Raw genomic sequence first — 21,827 nt, 5'->3', positions numbered from 1 at the left:
AAACTTAATAACCTACCATTTTCTTTGCACTCTTCTGGAGGTTTAGCCTTTTTCGCAAGTCGTGGATCCAGCCATGATGTTGTCTTTGTGTTATGGCTGAAAAGAAAAGAGATCACTCTGAAAAGACACATACTAAAAGGAATCAAGTTTATTCCTTAAGAAAAAAATAAGCCGGGTTAGTCCAACAAAATTGCAATCGATACACTTAATTTGCTTACTGGTTCTAAGTAGCCCTGAAGGAGGTGTAAGAGTAATTGTGCAAGGCGGCTGTAAATTTGGCAACCTCAGCTCCCTGTCCTCAAAGCAGCTATTTTTATTAAAATCAACTAGAATGTTGCCAAGTTAACCTCATTGAAAATGCAGAACTCATCCAGAGCGAAAAGAATTTATTACAAATACAGGATTCTCCAGTGGGGAGAGCAGAGTCCTTACGCTCTGACACTGTTTCCTGCCTTTTGCAGAAGCAGTATTTTCATCTTAAACCACGCTTTTCATAAACAATTGTTTGTTAACTACAGAGCTGGGGGAGGCAGTACAAAAGTGATGCAAATTACAGCATGTTCCTGGGATTCCTACATTTTCTCCAAAAGTGATTAATAGCAATTTCATTTACTCACATTAAGCTATCTTACTCCTGGATACTTTTATACCAGCTAGGAAAGCAGTAGATTAAAAAATGTCTGCATTCTAATTTTTGAAATGGAATTTCTAGGAATGGAAAAAAAATCTCGTTTAGGAAAAAAAAAATGTTTTCTTGTCCAGAAATCTATAATCAGAGGAGACTTTCTTAAAGAGGTGTTGGGTCCTTGTGTTGGGGTCACCTTGTGGACTTGTTAGCAATATCTTCTGGGTCTTCCCTGAACTACCAAGTCCTGGGCTTTGTGGGGGAGAGGAAATATGATGTGGCGGGGCAAGTAGTTGGTACAAATCTCTGTCATTGATAAGCACCCCAGTGATGTTTAAGCATTATAATTCAAGGATTACTCAACTGCTCAGCTGGCCATTAGAACTAAAAGTTGACTCCATACAGTTGTATCCAGGGAGCTCATGGGACAATGGGCAAATAACCAGGAATTTAACATTTATGAAGGCTTCAAGAAGAGAATACACAAAGTAACAGGTACTGGGAAATGAGATTTACACAAATGAGCAATGAAAGAAACACAAAAGAGTGAAAAAATGGATTAAGTAGTTATTAGGCCCAGATCACAGCATGCTTCAGTGGAGATGAGATCCGTGGAGCTCAAGATGTTCAGGAGGACACACATTTTGTATATTTTTCTTTCTGGTTATAGCGGAGCCTCAGACATTAACTAGACCATCAGATGTACTGGAAGTAAAGATCAGAAAAATTTCCTACAGAGTACTATCATTAACAGAATCATGAAACTGTTTTCTAAATCACAAAGGAGATTTCAAGCCAGGGCAAAGGGAGAGTGGAGCCAAGATGGCCTGTGGAAAGCCGTCCTTTCCATCGAAGTGTTCTTCAAGCAGCAGTTTCTAGATGGCCGTCCTTCATCTGCTTTGAGAACAGTGTCCTACTTGGCTTTCCAATGCTGTGACAAATACTAGGACCCAAAGCAGCTTTGGAGAAGAAAGGGTTTATTTGGCTTACATTTCTGTTATAGTCCATCATCCAGAGAAGTCACGGCAGGAGCTTGAGCCAAGAACGGGAGCAGACACCATGAAGAAATGTTGCTTAGTAGCTTGTTCTCTATAGTGCTCTCAGTCTGCTTTCTTATACATCAAGGACCACCTGCCCAGGGGTCGTACTGCTTCCAGCTGCCAGGGCCCTCCCCCGCATCAATCATTAATCAAGCAAATGCCCATAGTGCATGCTGATGGAGAAAATCCTCAATTGTGGTTGTTCCCTCTTCCCAGGTGACTGTAGTTTATGCCAAGTTGACAAAAATACAACAAAAATCCTCAAAACTAACCAGCACACACATTAAGATCTGTGAGTTATGAAAATGCAGATCCTGAAGAAAATCCCCTTTTCCTTTTGCCATTCCTGTGAGGCAAGGAGAAAATATTGACTGTAACTTCCGTCAGATGTATGAAATCTTCTGCAATAGATGCATCTGAATGGAACTCCAATAATTCAATGGGGTAATGCCTGGAATTTGACCAAAACATAAATCATCTAGCAAGTTTGCCAGCTTTTACTGTCCTCCCCAATTTGACGTCTGTGAAGTCTGGTGGTGCCACATTACAAGTCAAGAGGATTGGAACTATTGTGGACATGTACATCTGGTCCTAGCCAGATGTCAACACAATCCATTCTTTTCCTCTGAATGGAGGTTGAGGTTTTGAATATCCCAAATGTGGGGATCAGAACACTGGCAGTAAGTGTGCCACCATCATTTCATAATAGGAGAGAACCACTTGCCTCAGTGAAAAGTACACATGTGTGTGTGTGTGTGTGTGTGTGTGTGTGTGTGTGTGTGTGTGTGTAGGTGCACACATGTGTGTTAATGTCCATGTTTGTATCAGGTAGGAGAATACATTGGGAGGTAGGCAAGGGATAGAAATGTTCCCCTTTTGAAGCACATTTGGCCTTTCTAAATTCTTTGTCCCTTTTGGAGAAAAGTAATTTCTAGGTTCTTTAGAAATATTCGTAAAAGAAAATCTATCTATGGATATGTATTAAGGGGCCATTAATGTGACTCCACAGGAGTCAAATTACCATTTCTAGACCACACTAGCACAGTCTCAAATACTGGCTAATTTAGGAGAGAGCTGTGAGTGTCCCAGCTTTTCTGAGTTTATATAAAGCATTCCATTACAGAATGAATTTTTAGCTTGAACTAGAGTTAGCAGTGTGTCACTTTAATACATTTTGACAGATTGAGTCTCTTATAGTTAACAGTATTTTTAGCTGTTCTTCAGAAATGATTCTAAAAGAAATGTGGGTAGTAGTTACCTCCAGTAATTGTCTTAAACATCACATGAAGACACAGCACAGTATTTTTCAATAGTGGTTCTCAGCAGCTTGTAATTTGCATGCTCATCCAAGATGCCTTACAAAGGGGATATTTTTAATGCATTTGGGAGACAACACACTAAATAGCTTTCCTTCTTCCCTTAAATTATGTATTTTAAACCTTAATAATTCCATTTGAGAATAGGATTTAAAGGTGGGCAGGAAACCGCACAAAATGAAGTCATTGAGAGTCCTCCCCACCCCAATCTGAATGCTGTCTTTTCTCAAATTCAAGGAAGGCATTTTTTTTTTTCACTTCCTTAGCTAGGGCAGATTCAGGTGCTTGGCATCAATTTTCTGTATCTATGCAAGATGTGTGCCACCAAAATGACATGAAGAGGAAATGCCAGTGCAGTATAATCTTATCTTGTGCTCTCCATAGATGGACCTATTCAGACTGCTTTAACCGAGGGGGATCTATTTAGGTTCCATTTGCAGAAACTGTTCTTATTCTAGCAGGTAAATGGAACATATATTCCAGGAGCTTTGAAGCACAATAATGTCTTGATTTACATGTTACTGTAGATGAAGCTTAGCTATCACAAAAAGCTATTCAGGTATTGTTGATGTCATATTTAATAACCTTGATGAAAATCTAAAACACATGGTTTGTCCTATATAGCTACTCCAAACTCTAATGTTAAACTATGCACCGAGGACTATTATAAACCAGAACTGGAATTTTATTCAAATGTGCAATTCTAGTTTAAATTCATAATAAGACACACACAGAGATTGACCTGCAAGTGGATTGGGAATACCCACACATCTTTCGAGCTTAACCTTTGCCAAGTTGATGAAACAGCAGGTTAAATTGCAACATCTTATTTTCTCACACAAAACATGCTTCATGTCAACTGAGGAAGCTATGGACAGCCACAGTCCTGTCTGCTGCCAAGCCACAGACACTGCCTCTCCCTTCTCACCTTTTGCTACTAAGCAACCTTTGTGGCTAAAATCCATTTGGTCCACTTTTCAGATACAGAAACAGAGTTGACAGCCTCTGGGTAACATTTCCGAGAATACGGCTAGTCCATGAACTGGAAAGGACTAGTGTAAACCCAGGTCTAAGGGAATTGTATACCCAAGTGTTTTATCTTCTGAAAGAGGTGTGTGGTTTCTGTTTCTCCTTTTCTCTGGTGGTTATCAGGGATCTAGTCCAATCTCCTGCCAGTCATTGAGAAGAAAACTTTTCATACTGTTTGAGGGTTGTAATCACTAAATTTCCCTGAAAGTGCTACTTGCCTTGTACTCAGTGGGCATTTGCTATATTAAATTGCATGTGCATACAGGTTAAAGAGAGCACTGGGGGTGAGTAGGCACCAATAACCCCACTAGGAAAATGTTCTTCTTACCAACTTCAATTCTCTATTCAAGTCACTGGCAAATTAAATTTTATTCCTTCAAAGCAGACTTCCTCTCCTAGAGTAAAGCCCTTTAAAACACTCATCTTTGCATAACTTGCATATGAATATTAGGTCTTGGGAGTCATAGCCAAGATTGTACTAAAATAACAGTTGGAGTTATAGCTCAGTGGTAAAGTGTTTGTGGAGTAGGTATAAAACCCTGGGTTCAATTCCATGCACTGTCAAAAAAAAAAAAAAAAGTTAATATAAAATGCTATTAACAGACACAGTATTCATTAGAAGCAAAACTTAAAATTTTTCTATAGTTCATACTATGCTTTCTCCCCCATTCCATATTTCTTACATATCTTTTTTTTCACTCCAGTAAGAATGCAAACCTGTTTTTTAGGTATATAGAGTAAATCCTTAAGAGCAACCCATTAAAAACTGAATTTAAAGGCATGCTTTCCTTCCCATCCCCTTTCAATTCAATTTCTCTCCTTTTATTTTGTCTTTTTTTCATATATCGTCACCTGGACCAAAACAACGATTCCACTACTGGATGAATTTTGGAACTGTTTTCTTTTATAATTTAAATTTGATGATTGTGCTAATGCAATGCTTCTTTCCAATTTCTAGAAAAAGATCAGCAAAGATTGAGTCAATAGTCACTTGATATGTGCACGGACATTCAAGTTTCAAAAGTACTCATTGTATAGATTCAGAACAAAAATATATAGACTGTTAACTGTACTTTATTAAAATCCAAACAAAAATTATTTTAAGGCATATAAATTTATTTCATCCTAGATCATATCAATAAAAATCTCAGGATTATCTCATTTCCCAAAGACTTTTTCTTCTATATTATCATTCAAAAGGAACCAAGTATATGCAATTGATTGCATACATGTTATTGATAATTAATTTTGGATGTTTTTGCTATTTATTAAAAGTTTCACTACTTTTCATATTCAGACATAGGCAATACCCATGGAAAGCCATTATCAATGACACCTAGGGGACTGTTTCTTAAATAATATTCCTAAGGTTTTTCATAAAAATGAGTATGTGAATTTATATCCCATTTCTTTTCATGAATTTAACAAACATTTTTAAAAGAAATTATATTAAAATATTATTTCCACTATTAGAGATATAAATATCATAGTATTTTTATTTTTTGACTGGAGATTAACCAAGAACCTCGTGCAGCTAGAGGAAAATAGGTATAAAGTGAAAATATGAAGTGCTTTTAATATTTTTATAAGTGATATAACAAAGTAAATCCAAGTTTTGTGCCTGGAAGTAGTATACCAGGCTTAGAAGAGAAATTATTGTTCTGATGTTGCCAATAATAGTTTATATTTTTCCCATATATTTCCAAAGTATTTTATCTTCTAAGTAACAAGTGAAAAACTTGTTTGGTGGACATGACTAAAGGTGATTTACGTAAACTTAGCAAGGTACAGAAATAGCAACAAAAAAGAAACATCATGTGTGTGTGCCTCTCTCCCTCTCTCGCTGTGTGTGTGTATGTGTGTGTGTGTGTGTGTGTGTGTGTGTGTGTGTGTATATACTCATGTGTTTAGAATTTAAAGACAATTTCATCCCTGGCATAGATTTAAAAACCATTTATCGCTATAACATTTTTCACATATGTGATTCTAGCTCAAAACCCTACATTGAAAAATGCATTATTTAAGACAACATACTGCCCACCACATTCTTGAAGATGGTACTAAACAAACAGGTTCTTGCTGCCTCTTTGTTTTTCCCAAAGCAATTGTAGCCCTCTTTTGTGTCACTGACTAAACTGACTCCCAACAAAGAAGCAATGTAATGGGATTCCTAAAGCATGTCAATCGAGATTAACCCCGTGGCTACTCTTCTCTATGGAGCATTTAGCCTCTGGGATAGGGTATTTCTGGTCAAGAAATGCACTGAACAAAAACCGTTTGTAATATAAAAATTGACTCTGGTCAATGTTTGTTTACATATTGGGATAGTATGGAATAATGGGAATAGCTTTGCAGGGTAACAGCTATTGGACATGGAGATGGCTACTATATCCAAGGCTGCCTAAGAATTTTGTCTATAAAATAAGGACAAATCAAGCCCTTTGTAAGGTGGCTATGTGATGCCATATGCAAATTAGACACCACAGTAGATCCTTGAAAACAAGGCTCCTGGAGACAGACTATACTGCATGCAATCATGAACCTTGTTAGTTTTTTGAATACTGTATGTTTAAAATCGTTCATGGCACATAGCATGTCTATAGTAAATATTTGTTAAATAGGAATACTGGTTCTGTATTTCCTTGGTTACATGGCTTCTTTATTTCCTTGGTTACATGGCTTCTTGGCAAGTAGGTACTGATTTATGTAAGCCTTACATTCATAATGTGAGGATTAAATGAACAGAGTGTGAATGCTTAACATATTAGCTATTTTTGTTAAGGTAATCTAAACACAGCCTGAGAAAAATGGGCAGTCACTACAGGATAAATCATTCAAAATTGCATTTGCATATTTCTCATTTGAATTTATTATGAATGTTCTGCCTATTACAAAGGATAACATATTAATGAAGATGATGCTGAGTTTTTATACAATGTAACTCATTTGTACGTCTTCAAAATTGCCAGATATAAGTCATTATTACCATTAAAAAGTATGTTTGGGAGAATATTAACACTCATAATTTAAAACCATTTTGCTGAAAGTATTTTATCAAATAACTCTTTCTGCCTACTAAAATGTCATCCTAGAGAGTAAAAAATCTGCTTTTATAATTCATCTAAAGAAATAGCTTTAAAATGTGGGAAACAGAAATGTCTCATTAATTCATCAGTGTGAAAACAACAATAAAATTATCTTTTTAATATAAAACTTTTTTTTTTTTTTTTTTTTCAAGACAGGATTTTTCTGTGTACTTTTGGTGACTGTCCTGGAACTCACTTTGTAGACCGTGCTGGCCTCAAACTCATAGAGACCCATCTGGCTCTGCCTCCCAAGTGCTGGGATTAAAGGTATGCACCACTGCCACCTGGCTAAATACAAAACTTCTGAAGGACTTAACCTTTGGGGATTAAGAGATGGCTCAGTAGTTAAGATTGCATCCTTCTCTTCTAGAGAACCTGAATTCAGCTACCAGCACCCATGGTTGGCAGTCACAACTGTCTATATCTCTAGTCCTGAGGATCCAATGACCTATTTTAGCCTCTTTGAGCACTTGTACACATGTAATGTATGTGTGTGCATGCGCGCGTGCGCGCGCGCACACACACACACACACACACACACACAATTTTTTAAAAATAAAGACTGACCCTTATAAGCCATTCTGTGATACAATATAAAATATTTTCAAATAGAAGACAAATAGAATTACTTGTCACCTTAATTAAAACTACAATGCTTATATCTGTGTTTAATTATATATACTTATTAATGTTTCAGAATTGAGTTCTGCTTAGAAATAAATTTGCATATACCAATTTTAAATAGTGATCTTGTTTATTTTCTGTTTTATAATGATCTTTATTTTCACAGGAGACAAAATTCCGTCAAGTTTGGTGGGGAAAGGTCCCTGTCGGGAGCTGTCTGTCACTGCTAGGCAGAAGGGTACCAGCACTGGACATCGGGACCTCCGAAGGCAAATTCTTAGCAAGGGAAGCTCTTCCCCCAACTCATCTCATGTTTCTTCTTTACTTTCCCTTTTCTTTCCCATTACTCTACTTTTCCTCTTTTAAAATACTTGAATAAACATTGAGCTTACATATTTAGGTGACATTTTCATTTGCATTTTAAATAAACTATTCGTTTTAGATTACAATGTAAAATTGGTATTTTTGACAATTACTAAAAGAAGTGAAGTGTTCTTACCCACAAGGAAAAGGAAAGCTATACATAATGCCCATGCTAATTAGCCATCAGAAATTTGCACGCATTTTTACCCTGCTTCTTGTTTGGCTTCCTGTTACTGTAACTGTGCTCCAGGGTTCCTCTTGGAAGCATCATAGCTCAGGACTTCAGAAAACTCTCGCTGCCCAACAGCTTCTCCTGCCTGTCTCCTTCTCTAATATGCCTGTTGCCTGGGAATTTTTAGAATACAGAATTTTTCTCAAATTCCCTGTGATATCAACAGCAAAGGTACTTGCAAAACGACAATATTAGGTGGAAATGCGGTTTTTGTCAAATGCAGTTGAGAAGGAAAGGGGAGTGCGATGCCGAAAGCGGAAGTAGAAGTTGTGGAAATGAGGGACCAGCCAACACACAGATCCTCTCTGTTCAGGTACCTCCCTGTGGTACCCGAGCTCATCACGTGGAGTGGATTCACCTTTGCGGACGACGGAAAGCCGAGACGGAAGCAAAGACAGCACAGACAGTGGGCGGGCCTGCTTCCGCTCCACACAGCAGCCTGCAGAGCAGCACAGCCACATTGCCTCCATGTGGGTCACCTCAGCCTGCACTCTACACGTCCGCATTTTCCCTGACATCCTAGGTATGTCTACCTTGATATCACTTCTCTGTTCACAATAGAAATGAATTGCTTACTGAGTTCTGTCTTAATGCCTAAACCTATCTCTGTTCCTAAACCTAAACCTATCTCTGTTCCTAATATTTCTGATTGATCCTTCCCTCTAGCATCACAGAAAAAAAAGATTAAAAGAAAAAACAAAAACCTCAAAGTAAAATAATGAAAATGTCAATTCTTGCTTCTTTCAAAAGAACTAATGATCTAGCAAAATGAAAAATAAGCAGCTATTTCCAAGGATTTTTTTGTAGTAGATTACTCCTAACTTACCCAGAGATGAGGGTCTGTATAAGAACAATTCCTATAGCAGGACAGCTCCACTTTTCTACATGAGAGCAACTTCCCAAGTCTGTCACCCCCACCCCCTTTAACCTCTGCCATGGTTTGAATGAGAACGGCTCCCACAGGCCCATAGTTTAAAGCTTGAACCTCAGTTGGTGGAACTATTTGGGAAAGATTAGGAGGTGTGTCCTTGTTGGAGGAGGTGTGTGACAGGGGGTGGGCTTTGAGGGTTCAGAAGCCCAGCCTTTTCCAGCTGACGATATCCCTCTGTGCTTCTAGCTTGTGGACCAAAATGTAAGCTCTCAGCTACTGCTCCAGGGCCATTCCCAGTTAGCTTGTCTGTCTCTTTCTGACTCACTGTTGTTATCTCAACATACAAGATTTCAGATACTGCTATAGCGCCATGTCTATCTGCTGCCTTGCTCCCTGCCATGATCGTTATGAACTAAACTATAAGCAAGCCTTCAATAACATCTTTCTTTGTATGGGTTGCCTTGGCCATGGTGCTTCTTCACAGCAATAGAGAAGTAAGACAACCTCTTAGGTCTTGTTTATCATTTACTGAAACAGTATCATAAAATTCAAATGTTGTTTACTGTCTAGGACAATTTTTCTCTCTTTCCTGACCTGATAATATGATTGACAGCAAGAACAAAAACTATATGAGTCTTTGAATACCAATACTGCAGACTGAGGAGGAGAATAGTAAAATCATTTTGTTATATCCTCTCATACCCAGACAGAGCCCCATTATTTACTATAAACATAGGGAATGGCTTCTGTCTTCCAAAGTTCAATTTTCTTCACAGTCCCTAAACCTGACTGAATTAAAGAGCAAAATTCACTTTATAAGCACAAATCAAGGTTTTCACAATTGCATTATTGGATACATTATAAATGATTCTTTTATCAACTTGTGCTAGTGTATTTTATTTCATTATTCCCACATATCTTTACCTATCCTGTGTTACATAATTAATACATCCATCTCATTGCTCTAAATGTCAGTGTCTGACATGGTATTTAATGATGTCATGATATTTTCATCAATATCAAAACCATGTTTCTAGGATTTTTAGTTGGTTGTATTTAACAAAATCTAACTTCCTCTTTTCAACTAACTTATAACAGATGGCTCAGTGTCATTGATTATATAAATAAGAATCATGCAAGAGATTTTACTCTTTAAAAAAATAAACTTGGATTTGCCAAAATACAGAGGTTAGTGATTAGTGATACATTTTAGTAAAACACTGCATTTCTCATCCATGTTGGAGTCAAGCAGAGCACCAAGTAATTACCTGATTATGGATTCCTTGGGCCACATGTATCAAATTTTCCAGCTTCATGTGAGAATTAAATATTGGTATGTGGTAACATTTCAATTTCACAACTGAGCTCTGCCTATGGAGATCTAAGTTATAAATCACTGTAGGTTGGGAAAGGGAACACAGTTTTAATATCTTTCTTGAGTAGTCAGAGCATATGTACTTTTTATCTACTCCCAACACTGAGAATTTCAATTTCTATTATTTTTTTCCTTGAGGTTCTTATAATTCATAGGGAATGAGTTGATGCATATTTGTAATATTTTTAGTTTTTATTATTTCCAATCAACGTTTTACTTGTATTCTTCATATCAATGATTTAAATTTGGGTCAAGACCTTCATGTTAGTTTCTTTAAAAAAATTATTCTACTGAATGGAATGATAGGGCATCTACAGTTTATAGCTACTAATTATCCATTACATAAAGCTGGAGGGAGAGAGTCAGAGGGTTCTCAACATATACAAATAGTATCGTATGAGAGGATGGAAGCATTAATTACCTTAATAACATTATTATACATTGCATACATGTATAAAATTATAATGTTCTATGTTGCTAAATATGGACAATTATGTTAATTATGATTTTTAAAAGTTGTTCTATTAGCAATAACAAATATGAAAGCTGGACATATTGTTAAAAGACTATAAGAATTATAAATATTTTAGAAACAAGTTGGGAAAGAACAACAGATTGAAATGAGCATCACTTGTAAGTTAATGATCAATATTCCACTTCTTTGGTAAGTAAGAAAATGGTAAACAGCACCCAATACCATCATTCAAAAGAAACTAATAAAGACAGGTAATAGACACAATGGAGTTTACTAGACGGAAGTATGATCGTTATACAAATTATCTTATTGACACCTGACCTGAGAGCCAACTGTTAAAATCTTCAATTTTTGTCACCATCAAATATTTAGCTTGAAACAACTGCATTCTACCTACGTCCTGAACATAATGGTGGCCATTTCTGGAAATAAAGAGCTAAGAAGATCTCACCTGAAGTATATGTCTATGAAGGAGGTGGGCAAACATTTTTTAAGGACCCCTTAAAGCAGTATTTCTCAACCTGTGGGTCTCAGCCCACTGGTAAATCTCTATCTTCAAAAATATTTACATTATGATTCATAACAGTCACAAAATTATAGTTATGAAGTAAAAACAAAAATAATTTTATGGTTGGGGGTCACCACAACACAAGGAAGCATATTAAAGGGTCACAGAATTAGGAAGGTTGAGAACCACTGCCTTAAGAGTCTTTTTCATCCGAAAATAATAACCCATGGTGATTTGTTTCTTTAACATCCCACTGTTATGAGTGTATAATATAGTTTATTTCATTCTTTGCTACGAGTAGCTGTCATTTAGGATCCTTATCTCTATGGAAGCAATATCTCATTTTGAGTTGTTAGCAGAAATAGTAATACTCCTATGTTTCTTTGACCATATCCACATTAGTGATACCATTAATATCTTGTTATGATCTTTGGGATAATGTTCAAAGAAATGCCTGAAACTCACTCAATGAAGTAGACTTCACCCTTCTCTGTGTAGGCCATTTCCCAGTTATCAGGCAATGGGTCCAAGTCCTCATTCTCCTCAGGCTTCGTTGGCTTTGTATCATCCACCTGTTCCTTTAGCTCTTCAGGCTGACTGTACACTGGTGCAGGGTAAGGCTGGGAGGGGGTCTCCCCTGAGGCACCTGTACTTTTGTCTTCATGTTCACTGGATTCTGCAAGAAGAAGAACATGTGGTCAGTTGCTCCAGCCACAGAAACTGTGAGGAAGTATGAAATGTACTGCATCAGGGATTGAGTACTACAAAAGCTAATAGGGAAGAGCAAAAAGCCATGAAAATTATCAGTACATTGACTTAAGTTCACCATTCCTTCATCATTGTTGTCTACCCTTCAATTAGATACTGTTGCTTACTCAACAGGAGAGATGAACTATAAGGGTCTTTTCTTAACACAGGTGTGGTAGACAAAATATTGATAATCTAACGATATTTATGTCCTAATGCTTAGATCATGGGGATATTTACTTTGTATGGGAAAAGGGTATTTGCAGATATTTTTAAATAAAAGACCTTGAGATAGGAGATTATCTTTGATTATTCAAGTGGGTTCACTATAATCACAAAAGACCTAAAAGCCAAAGAGGCAAACAGCAAAGACAAGAACCATTGACTACGGAGAAGATGGAGGTGTTGCAGTCTGATTGGTTTTGGACATGGGTGACTTCTACATGACAGAACAGGTGGGGAACTACTTCCTTCCCGAGAGACACCAGAAAGGAAGCCAACCATAACAACCACTTTGATTTTAGTTTGTGGTAACCCACATCAGACTTGTAACTTTCAGAGCTAGAATATAATGTACTTACAATGCTCAGATACAATACTTCTAGTATTTTGTGACAGTAGCCATGGAAAACTCATAGAACAAAAGCTAAATGGGATATTATATATATAATATATAATATATATATATATTATATATATCTTAGAAGAAATATGGTGTGGAACTTTGTGTGTAAAGACTATAAAGTAATAAAAATGAACAGTGGATAACAGATGGCTCTGAGGGTCAGAGCTCCTGCTATTCTTCCAGAGGACCTGAATTCCATTTCCAGCACCAACATCAGGTGGCTTACAATTACCTGAAACTCCAGCTTCTGGGTAGGGAATTTTATTCCCTCTTCTGTCCTCCACCATCACCCACATATAGCATGCATACACACAAGTAATAAAAATATATTGTTTTATAAAGGGAAGAAATTGGGGCTGGGGAGATGGCTCAATGGGTAAGAGCACTTATTGCACATATGTTGGAAACTGATCCCCATTTTTTGATGCCTGTCACACACATAAACAGCTGGGTGTGGCCATGCTACTTGTACTGTACCCATAATCCCAACACTGTAGTAGAGACAGGAAGATCACTGGGGCTTGCTGGCCAGTCACCCTAACCAAAAACCCAGCTAGCTCTAACACCAGTGAAATACCATATTTCAAGTAAATAGGGTCGTGAGGGCTAGAGTGGGACACTTGACAGAGTCTTCTGGTCTCTGAGTACATGCAAGGGTACAAACACATGTGTACACATACATGTACACACACACACACACACACACACACACACAGAGAGAGAGAGAGAGAGAGAGAGAGAGAGAGACAGAGAGAGAGAGACAGAGAGAGAGAGAGAGAGACAGACAGACAGACAGAGACAGAGGAACAGATGAGAAGAAAAGTACCATAGCAAAGAGGAATTTTTTTTTTTTTTTTTTTTTTTTTTTTTTTTTCAGACAGGTTTCTCTGTTGCTTTGCCTTTCCTGGATCACTGTAGCCAGGCGCGGAACACGAGATGCTACTGCTCAAGGCGAAAAGCGTGCCCACACCGCCGCTTAATATTTTTTTTTTTTTTTGTTTTCGAAATCTCTGGTAGCGCGCCTTCTGGAGCTCATAGGTAGCCAGGTGCTCGAACTCACAGATCGCCTGGCCTGCTCCGATGCTGGGATAAAGGCGCCACCATGCCACTTTACCTAATCTACTAAGTATTAGTTTACACTAAATCTAAAGTCAGATTGATGAAACACAGATCCCCACATACTTCTAGCTGAAAATTCTTTACTACAACATTAAAAACTGTATTAGCAGGTTACACACTCAAGAAACACAAACCAGAACACGAGTACACCCTTCATCTGTATAATGCTGAGCTAAAGACGCCTGAATAACCTCATTACTAGCCCGGAGAAATCAACAAAGACAGCAACCCAAGAACTTCAACCTGCCAAGACCCATCTGGACAAACTCAGTCTCACTTAAGCAAGCAAGCTTCTCTATATAGATGGGCCATGTGTCTTGTCTATGGACACTGAAGAATTACTCTACTCATATCTTGGTAACTGATCAGAATGTAGATCTTGAAACACAAGGAGAAAAAATATAGAAGGCAAGAAAAATTAAATGTAATGTAATACAGTTAAATGCAAATAGAGGTTGACATTTTGGGAAATTTGGAATGTTTATTAAAGGAATGTTCTTGAAAGAGAAGAAAAATACATAGAAAATCCACTGAAGCATGGATTTTGCTCCTGTACTGTAAAGTTCAGGTTTGGGGGGTGAAAATGGAAATGAAGATATTCTAAAGGTATCAATTAAAATATTCTAAAGGTATTCTTCAGGAAGTATATCAGAGAGTAGGTGAATAAGGTAATTTAGGGCTGTGTTTTCTTGGGATAGGATTATTGAACAAACATTTTGGTAAAGAGGTAGACTTCATAAGGTTACTTTTATACTGTTTCTAATGTCAAATTTGAGAAATTTATGCTTTTGCTTTCCCAGTGCAGCTTATCTCCCGTCGACAGCAGAACATAGGCATTTGTTGGAATGCAGCAGTGCAAACACTACGTAGAGCAAGGAAAAAAAAAAACCTGGAGTAAAAGAGTAAAGAGGAGTCTACAGAAATTCCTGTGAGGGGGCAAATTTGACCTTACACTGGAAGAAGGGTACTCCTGAAGTTCACAAGGAAAGAAATATGAGTGGTGATGTGAGGATGCTAACGCCACCCTGGGAATAGGAAACTGTAAAACTTGGGAAATAAGCAATAGCTAGTTAAGCAAAAAAAATGCATACACAAATGCACATGTGCTTTTGATTCCATTATCCTACGTGGAGACTATCTCACCTAGAAATGAAGGCATCATTGAGTAAGTATTGCTGCATATTTATTGCAGTGTTGTTTATAGTGATAAAATCCTGGAACAGTGTAACTGCTTTTATTCAGAATATGTTCAGTACATTGTGTTCATCATGATTGTGAAAAAAGATGTCATTTTAAAACAATAAAATTACATCTACAGACAGACCTATTGACCTGGAAATGTACTTATAATTATGATTTGAAGACTAATTTTCAGGGGATATAAATTAATGATATATATGTACATAAATATGACTATATATAACTCTATAGAACTTAGAAGTAGTTGGGAAAAATGTTAAACCCATCAACTTTGGGAATGGGCTGGTGATGGGAGAAATTTTCTTTATATAATTTTACATTCATTGGCTATATTATTTTTAGGAATTCACAAATTAATAAAGATCATGTAGTAAATTAGTGATATAGAATGGAGTCTTTGTGTCAATATAAAATGGTCAAATTTTTTCTTATCTGTATTGACTAGGACAGTAGTAGTACATTATTTATTCAGAATTAGGACACGTAAGAACACACAATATTCCTTGGGTTGGCTTGGAAAGGGGAAACAAGGAAAATAATATAGTCTTTAGTGATATAGTCAATTAGTGATTCTTACGGATTCAAGTTCTTTAACATGTGCACAAAGGCAGCAGTGTGAGTGCATGCTGCCATTGTCTTTAGATTCTGTTGACAGCAGCTTGTTACAATATGTAAGCATCAAGACATGGGTCATGTCGTAGTATGACTGTGGAGCATCTGGAAATTGTGCTGCACAGAAGATCTAAAATGCACACCAAGATCTGAACTTCTTCACTTGTTCAGTACTCACTTATGATGCTGTGAGTACTTCATTGCTGCCAGGCATGAGGAAGAGGGAACAAGGGAGGCATGAATCTTGCTCTGTTGGAACTAAAACTTGACGTCCATAATCTTCCCACTGTGTTATTGCACTGAGAGCTATTGAAAGTAGAAGGTGATATTTTGTGCCTGTCCATTCATTAGTCTCATGTTAAGAGTCAAGCACCGCTTCTCTTCTAACATGCCATACATCTGAGGTGTCTTTCAGAATGAAGGGAATGACAGATGCATCAGGGCTGGATTGGACACAGAATTCTTCACAAGACTTCAGGATTCAGACTGTATCCTCACAATTAAGGCAATAAATCTTCCTCAAGAGTGTGACAAAATATTAGATTCTCATCTTCTACAAAACTATTCTGGGTATTTGAAGACAGCAGAAAGTGAGTGAACAGACCAAAGGTAAGTTGTTTTTATGTCCAGACAGAAGACATGTTGTCTTTTGGAATGGGCACCAAAAGAAGTGATTTGACATAAAATTTTATATAATTAAAGGACAAATAGGAAGAGCAAAGTCATACTCAGCTTGGTGGGTACTGAAGCTTTATTGAGACAGAGACAATAGGAGGGGCAGAGGACCCCATAGGTGATGAAACTGTGGTAGAATTTCACATACTAGGTTTAGAAGCTCCTGCCAAACCCATGATCAAGGCATCCAGTCAGAGAGTTCCTGGCTGAGGAGGATCAACTTGAAGGACAGCAGCAGATGGCTGGATGGTATGATAATTTAAGCCACGAGTGAATGCATTTGCCAAGAGAGACTTCATGTAAAGTGGAAGCAAGAATCTTTCCTGCAGGAACCTGATCTACACCAACACTTACCAGTCACAGAAAGAGGAAGGTAGCAGGAGGAGCTGAGGACAGCAGTCTGGACACAGTGGACACTCATCAGACCTTAATACAGCATGGAAAGAGGACAGAAGGAAGGGTGGCCCAGGCTTCTGATGAGCACAGTACAGAAAGGATGCGACACTGCCAGGAATCAACAATGTAGCAATCCTTGATGATATCAGCTCTCAGTTATTGTGGTATTTGTGAGAGAATGATGGGTAAAGAAGCTAGTTCACTAGGAATTGAAGAATGATGAAAGCAAACAATAGGGAATGAAGAATTCATTCCAGGTTCACTATTGTGCTGGTGAGATAGCTCAGTGAGAAGGAGTGAAAATCCAAGTTTAATCCCAGGTTCCCAGATGGAGAAAGGAAAAAAAAAAGTTGTTATTTGAACTCAGCATGCACACCATGGCATGTAGATATACAAACACATACTTAAAAAAAAAAAAGTCAGGTGTGGTGGTGCATGCCTATAATCCCAGCACTCAGGAGGCAGAGGCAGGTGGATCTCTGTGTTGGAGGACATCCTGGTCTACAGAGTGAGTTCTAGGACAGACAGGGCTATAAATCCTGTCTCAAATCCTATCCACTCAAAAAACAAACTAACAAAACAAACAAACAAACAAACACAAAAACCCATACACTAAATAAATAAACATATTTTTTAAAGGTTTGCTATACATAATACAATTATTCCCACAAAAGAAATAAGTGACATTTCTTGTGAACAAAATGGTGGTCTTTAAAATGCTGTTAGTGTTGTTATTCATTGTTGTGCAGGAGTGATGTGACCAAGTTTTCTCAGTTTGATTCACTTGCTTATATATATATTTCTTTACCTTTAATCAATCACCACATTAGCAAACATGAAGTAAATTCTTATAGTGTACAAAGTATTTGACAAGGTTTAATGGAGGGGAGAAAAAGTTCCTTTGTTCAAGCTTTTGGGAGTTGCATTGAGAGGGAAGCAATAAATAGCATCTGCCTCCTTCATCTGAACAAAATAAGATGAAAAAAAAATGAATGAAGTAAACGGAGAATCCAAACACTCTTACATTTGTTATTCATAAAGGCTGACATAGAAATACATTTCAAAGTGAGAGTCTGGAGCTTTTGGTGGATCCAGAAGCAGGCTAATTTATCTATTGGCAGCACTGAACCAAAGGAAGCCTTCCTATCAGGGACAGAGCCTATTTTCAGAAGAGCAAAATAGAATGCTTAGACCTGCAGGTGTATCCAGCCCACTGACGGCAGGCTGATTCATCCAAGGCACCAATAGATGGAGCTCAACACATTTGCATATGACAACATCAATTTGCAATATCAAAAGGCTGGACTCCTCTAGTAGAGGAAAGAGGAGGAGTTGAGGCAAATAAGACAAATTGTTATTCTATGTAGGAGCACTAGGTCAGCCATTCCACTTCTCTTGGGTAGAGTGAGTCAAGGGACCAGTGCAGTTGAATGCAATATCTTCCTGGACATGGAAGGGATGGGGGATAGAGAAGTGCCTCATCTCAAACTGCTGTAATGACTTGTTAAATGATGTCCAATAATACATGAGAGTCGTGCAGAATTTTCCAGGGAGACCACATAGGAAGTAGAAGCCAGAATGCACAACTCTCAGAGGAAATCCCGTTAAAAGGTCAGTGAGAGAAAGAAGAAATGACAGTAATTATTTAATTAATTAGTTTTATAGACATTTATTGAAAGTCTAATAAAGGCCAGGCAAGTAAGCTAAGTAACAAGGAGTCAAAGGGACTGCAGTCCTAATAGTATAAAATGCTTTGATGGGGCTATCAAGTTCCAACACAAAAAACTGCTTTAAAGCAGGTATTTATTGCTTGATGGTTCTGGAAGCCAGAAAACTTATATCAAGGTGTTTTCAGGACTAGCTCTAACACTTAAAGAAGCTGTTTTTGGCTTTTCCTTGCATCTGCTAGTTCTTTGGCTTTTGGCACGTGTCTTTAGCCTTCACAGCAAACATGTAAGTAACACATGCTACTCCAGCAAGACCTCATCTTAGTTGGCAGTCCTATTTTCAAATAAAGTCACATTCTGAAATGCCAGAGGATACAATTCAACTCATAAAATGGTTCACTACATGAATTCATCCTTCACCCATCTGGGAACTAGTACTATATAGTTTCAGACTGCATTAGTAGTGGCTGAGAAATGAACCACTAAGAACAGAAAAACTTTGAGTAAAAGGAGGGAAAAGACAGGATCTTACATGTCAATGGAGGGTATTATTCTAAGCATTCTAGCCCACTGAAGTTTGGATCATAAGAACCTGCCATTGCATACATCATGTATGTGTCATGACCATGTATATGTTCTCTTCAGCTGTGGCTAGAAAATTCCTGGACTTTCTGAATTCTGACTAAGGAGAAGACCATGATCAATATATGTTTGGTGTTTTAGCAATGTGGAACCATTCCATTTATTATCTAGATGGAGTCCAGGAGAAATATCTGATGTATTTCTTCATGTGGTTTTAGTTTTAAATATAAAATTACCACTTTTGAATATGTGAAATGTAATTTTTCCCGGAGATGTTTGTTGTTGAGGTGAGCAGACTCTGTCTGGCATTGTGTCTTAGAGTATTTCATGCAACATTTTCACATCATATTGACATCCTGCAAACTAGAGTGAGAGTATTTTTCCACTAGAAATAGAAACAATAGTTCAACAAAAAAAGGAATGAAAATGACCTCTCTTTAAAGACTAGCAATACAGTGAAAGGAACCTCTAGGAAACCAGCACTGTTAATTCCCCAAAATTCCTTTGACTCATTGAAGCACAAAGTAGAGTCAAAAACAATGATCCACAAACTCATATTTTCCTGTACTTTACTGTGGTAATTAATAAACTAATTCCTTTCACCTTGCCTGCTCTAAGTATCAGCTTAGACACAGGGAATATGACTTCCTTTTTTCCAAAAAAACAAACAAAAAAAAACAAAAAACAAAAAACAGTTCAGAAGAGCTCAAAGACCTGAATAGAGAACAGAGACAAAAGCCAGGTAATTGGGAGTGAAATGTATGCCATTCTGTATTCAGTATAAATTTTATAGTTCTGGTTCATTCCATAGTTCTGATATTATAACAATATATGTAGTAGACAATCCATTGATGGAAATGCTTACTGTTCTACTAGTATCTTATTATAACAAAAAATAAATCTGTATTCAGTGTTTTTTTCCCCAATGGTTTTTAACACTCTCATCCAGTTTCATTAAAGAATAACCAGAAGCAAAGCTAAAAAAAAAAAAAAAAACCAAAACAAACAAAGATTATATGTTCTATGTGTTATTTGTATTTTAACTTGACCAATGATTGGTCCAGCTTGAGACCAATATCATGAGAGAAATCCCAATCCTGACACTGCCTGGAATACCAGGACCCAGAAACTGGACAGAACAGAGACCTAAGATAGAACCAAACATTACTGGCAAAAATAAAAAGTCAATGAAATGATTCCTAATGATATTCTGCTATACTCATAGATCATTGCCTAGCCCAAAAGTCATCAGAGAGGCTTCACCCAGAAACTGATGGAAACAGATGCATAGACCCACAGCCAAACTTTGGGTAGACCTTGGGGAATCCTATGGAAGAGGGGGAGGCAGAATTATGGGAGCCAGAGGGGCCAAGAACACCACAAGAAAACCCACAGAATCAACTAATTTGGGCTCATAGGCGCTCACAGAGACTGAAACACCAACCAGGGAGCCTGCATGGGACTGACCTAGGTCCTCTGCACATGTGACAGTTGTGTAGCTTGGTTTTCTTGTGGGACTCCTAACAGTAGGGGCAGGGACTGTCTCTGACTTTGTCGTCTGCCTTTGGAACCCTTTCCTCCTCCTGGGTTGCTTTGCCCAGCCTTCATCAGAGAGGAGGTACCTACTCATACTGCAAATTTGATATGCCAGGGCTGGCTGATATACATGGGAGGTCTGTCCTTTTCTGAAAAGAAAGGAGGAGGGGATGGGAGGGGAGGGGGGAAGGGACTGGAAAGAGGGGAGGGAGGGGAAACTGCGAATGGGCTAGGGAAAAATTAATTAATGAATAGAAAACACAAAAAAAATCTAGGCTGAAGTGGGTCTCCCCACTTCAAAGGATTTAATTAGGAAACAAACCCTTCATATGTGTGCCATTTAAGGATTAGTTAATTCTAGCTGTAGTCAAGTTGACAGCCAATAACAGACTTCACATGTCCACCCCTTGTCAACTTTACACAAAATCATATCTTCTCATGTCATGCTTAATTTCAAATGTTAACAATAACCAGGTCATAATTATGTCTAACATAACTATTCCACATGTAATTACAAATGCATTATATATTTAACCAGGTCATAATTACACCTAACATGATATAACTATCCCTTGCATAATCACAAATGTATTATAAATTTGGAATAGGTTTTAATATCCCTTGAGGGACATTCTTTTAGTATCTCAATTTTTAAATATGATAACCATTGATATTCTCTAAACTGATGTTACATGATAAAGAAATTGAGGAAAGAAAACATAAATGTATATGCAAACACATTCTTAACAAAATACAACAGAACACTCATGTCTTCTCTAATCCTTGTCCTGTCACGTGGCCTTAGCTGTTGTTTATAACTACCTTCTTCAATTGCCCATTTTGTATTTCCTTCACCCTCAGCAAACACCTCATTTGGTCTTGGCTCTTCTCCTGGGGGAGTGACCCATACTTTCATTTCTGAAGTATCTACTCCAGTAGATAACAAAGCCTTGACCTTTCCACAGAGGAAGTGGTCCAGTGTAGTCAACCTGCCACAGGGTGGCTGGCTGGTCACCCCAGGAAGGTTGCGACAGCAGGAGCTCAGTGTTCATCTCTGCTGTTGGCAGATATGACACTCAGCAGCAGCTGCAGTTAGGTTTAGGGACCCACTGTAGTGTGAGCCA

General features: G+C 37.7%; 1 protein-coding gene across 12 annotated transcripts in view; it reads right to left on the bottom strand.

Moving 5' to 3' along the window:
- The window catches only part of Magi2 (membrane associated guanylate kinase, WW and PDZ domain containing 2), a 1,425,274-nt gene that overhangs the window by 479,496 nt on the left and 923,951 nt on the right, over positions 1-21,827 (bottom strand). For all 12 annotated transcript variants that reach the window (XM_037204343.1, XM_037204339.1, XM_037204334.1 and 9 more), the window contains 2 exons: positions 12,010-12,220; positions 17-96 (listed from right to left, as the gene is read on the bottom strand). In XM_037204343.1, coding sequence (XP_037060238.1) covers positions 17-96; positions 12,010-12,220 — 291 coding nt within the window. The remainder of the gene's footprint in view (positions 1-16; positions 97-12,009; positions 12,221-21,827) is intronic.

Source organism: Peromyscus leucopus, chromosome 3 (assembly GCF_004664715.2).
Source record: "Peromyscus leucopus breed LL Stock chromosome 3, UCI_PerLeu_2.1, whole genome shotgun sequence".
Classification (NCBI taxonomy): Eukaryota; Metazoa; Chordata; class Mammalia; order Rodentia; family Cricetidae; genus Peromyscus; species Peromyscus leucopus.
Note: the sequence above shows the minus strand (reverse complement) of the source record. Positions and strands in the feature narration are given on the sequence as shown.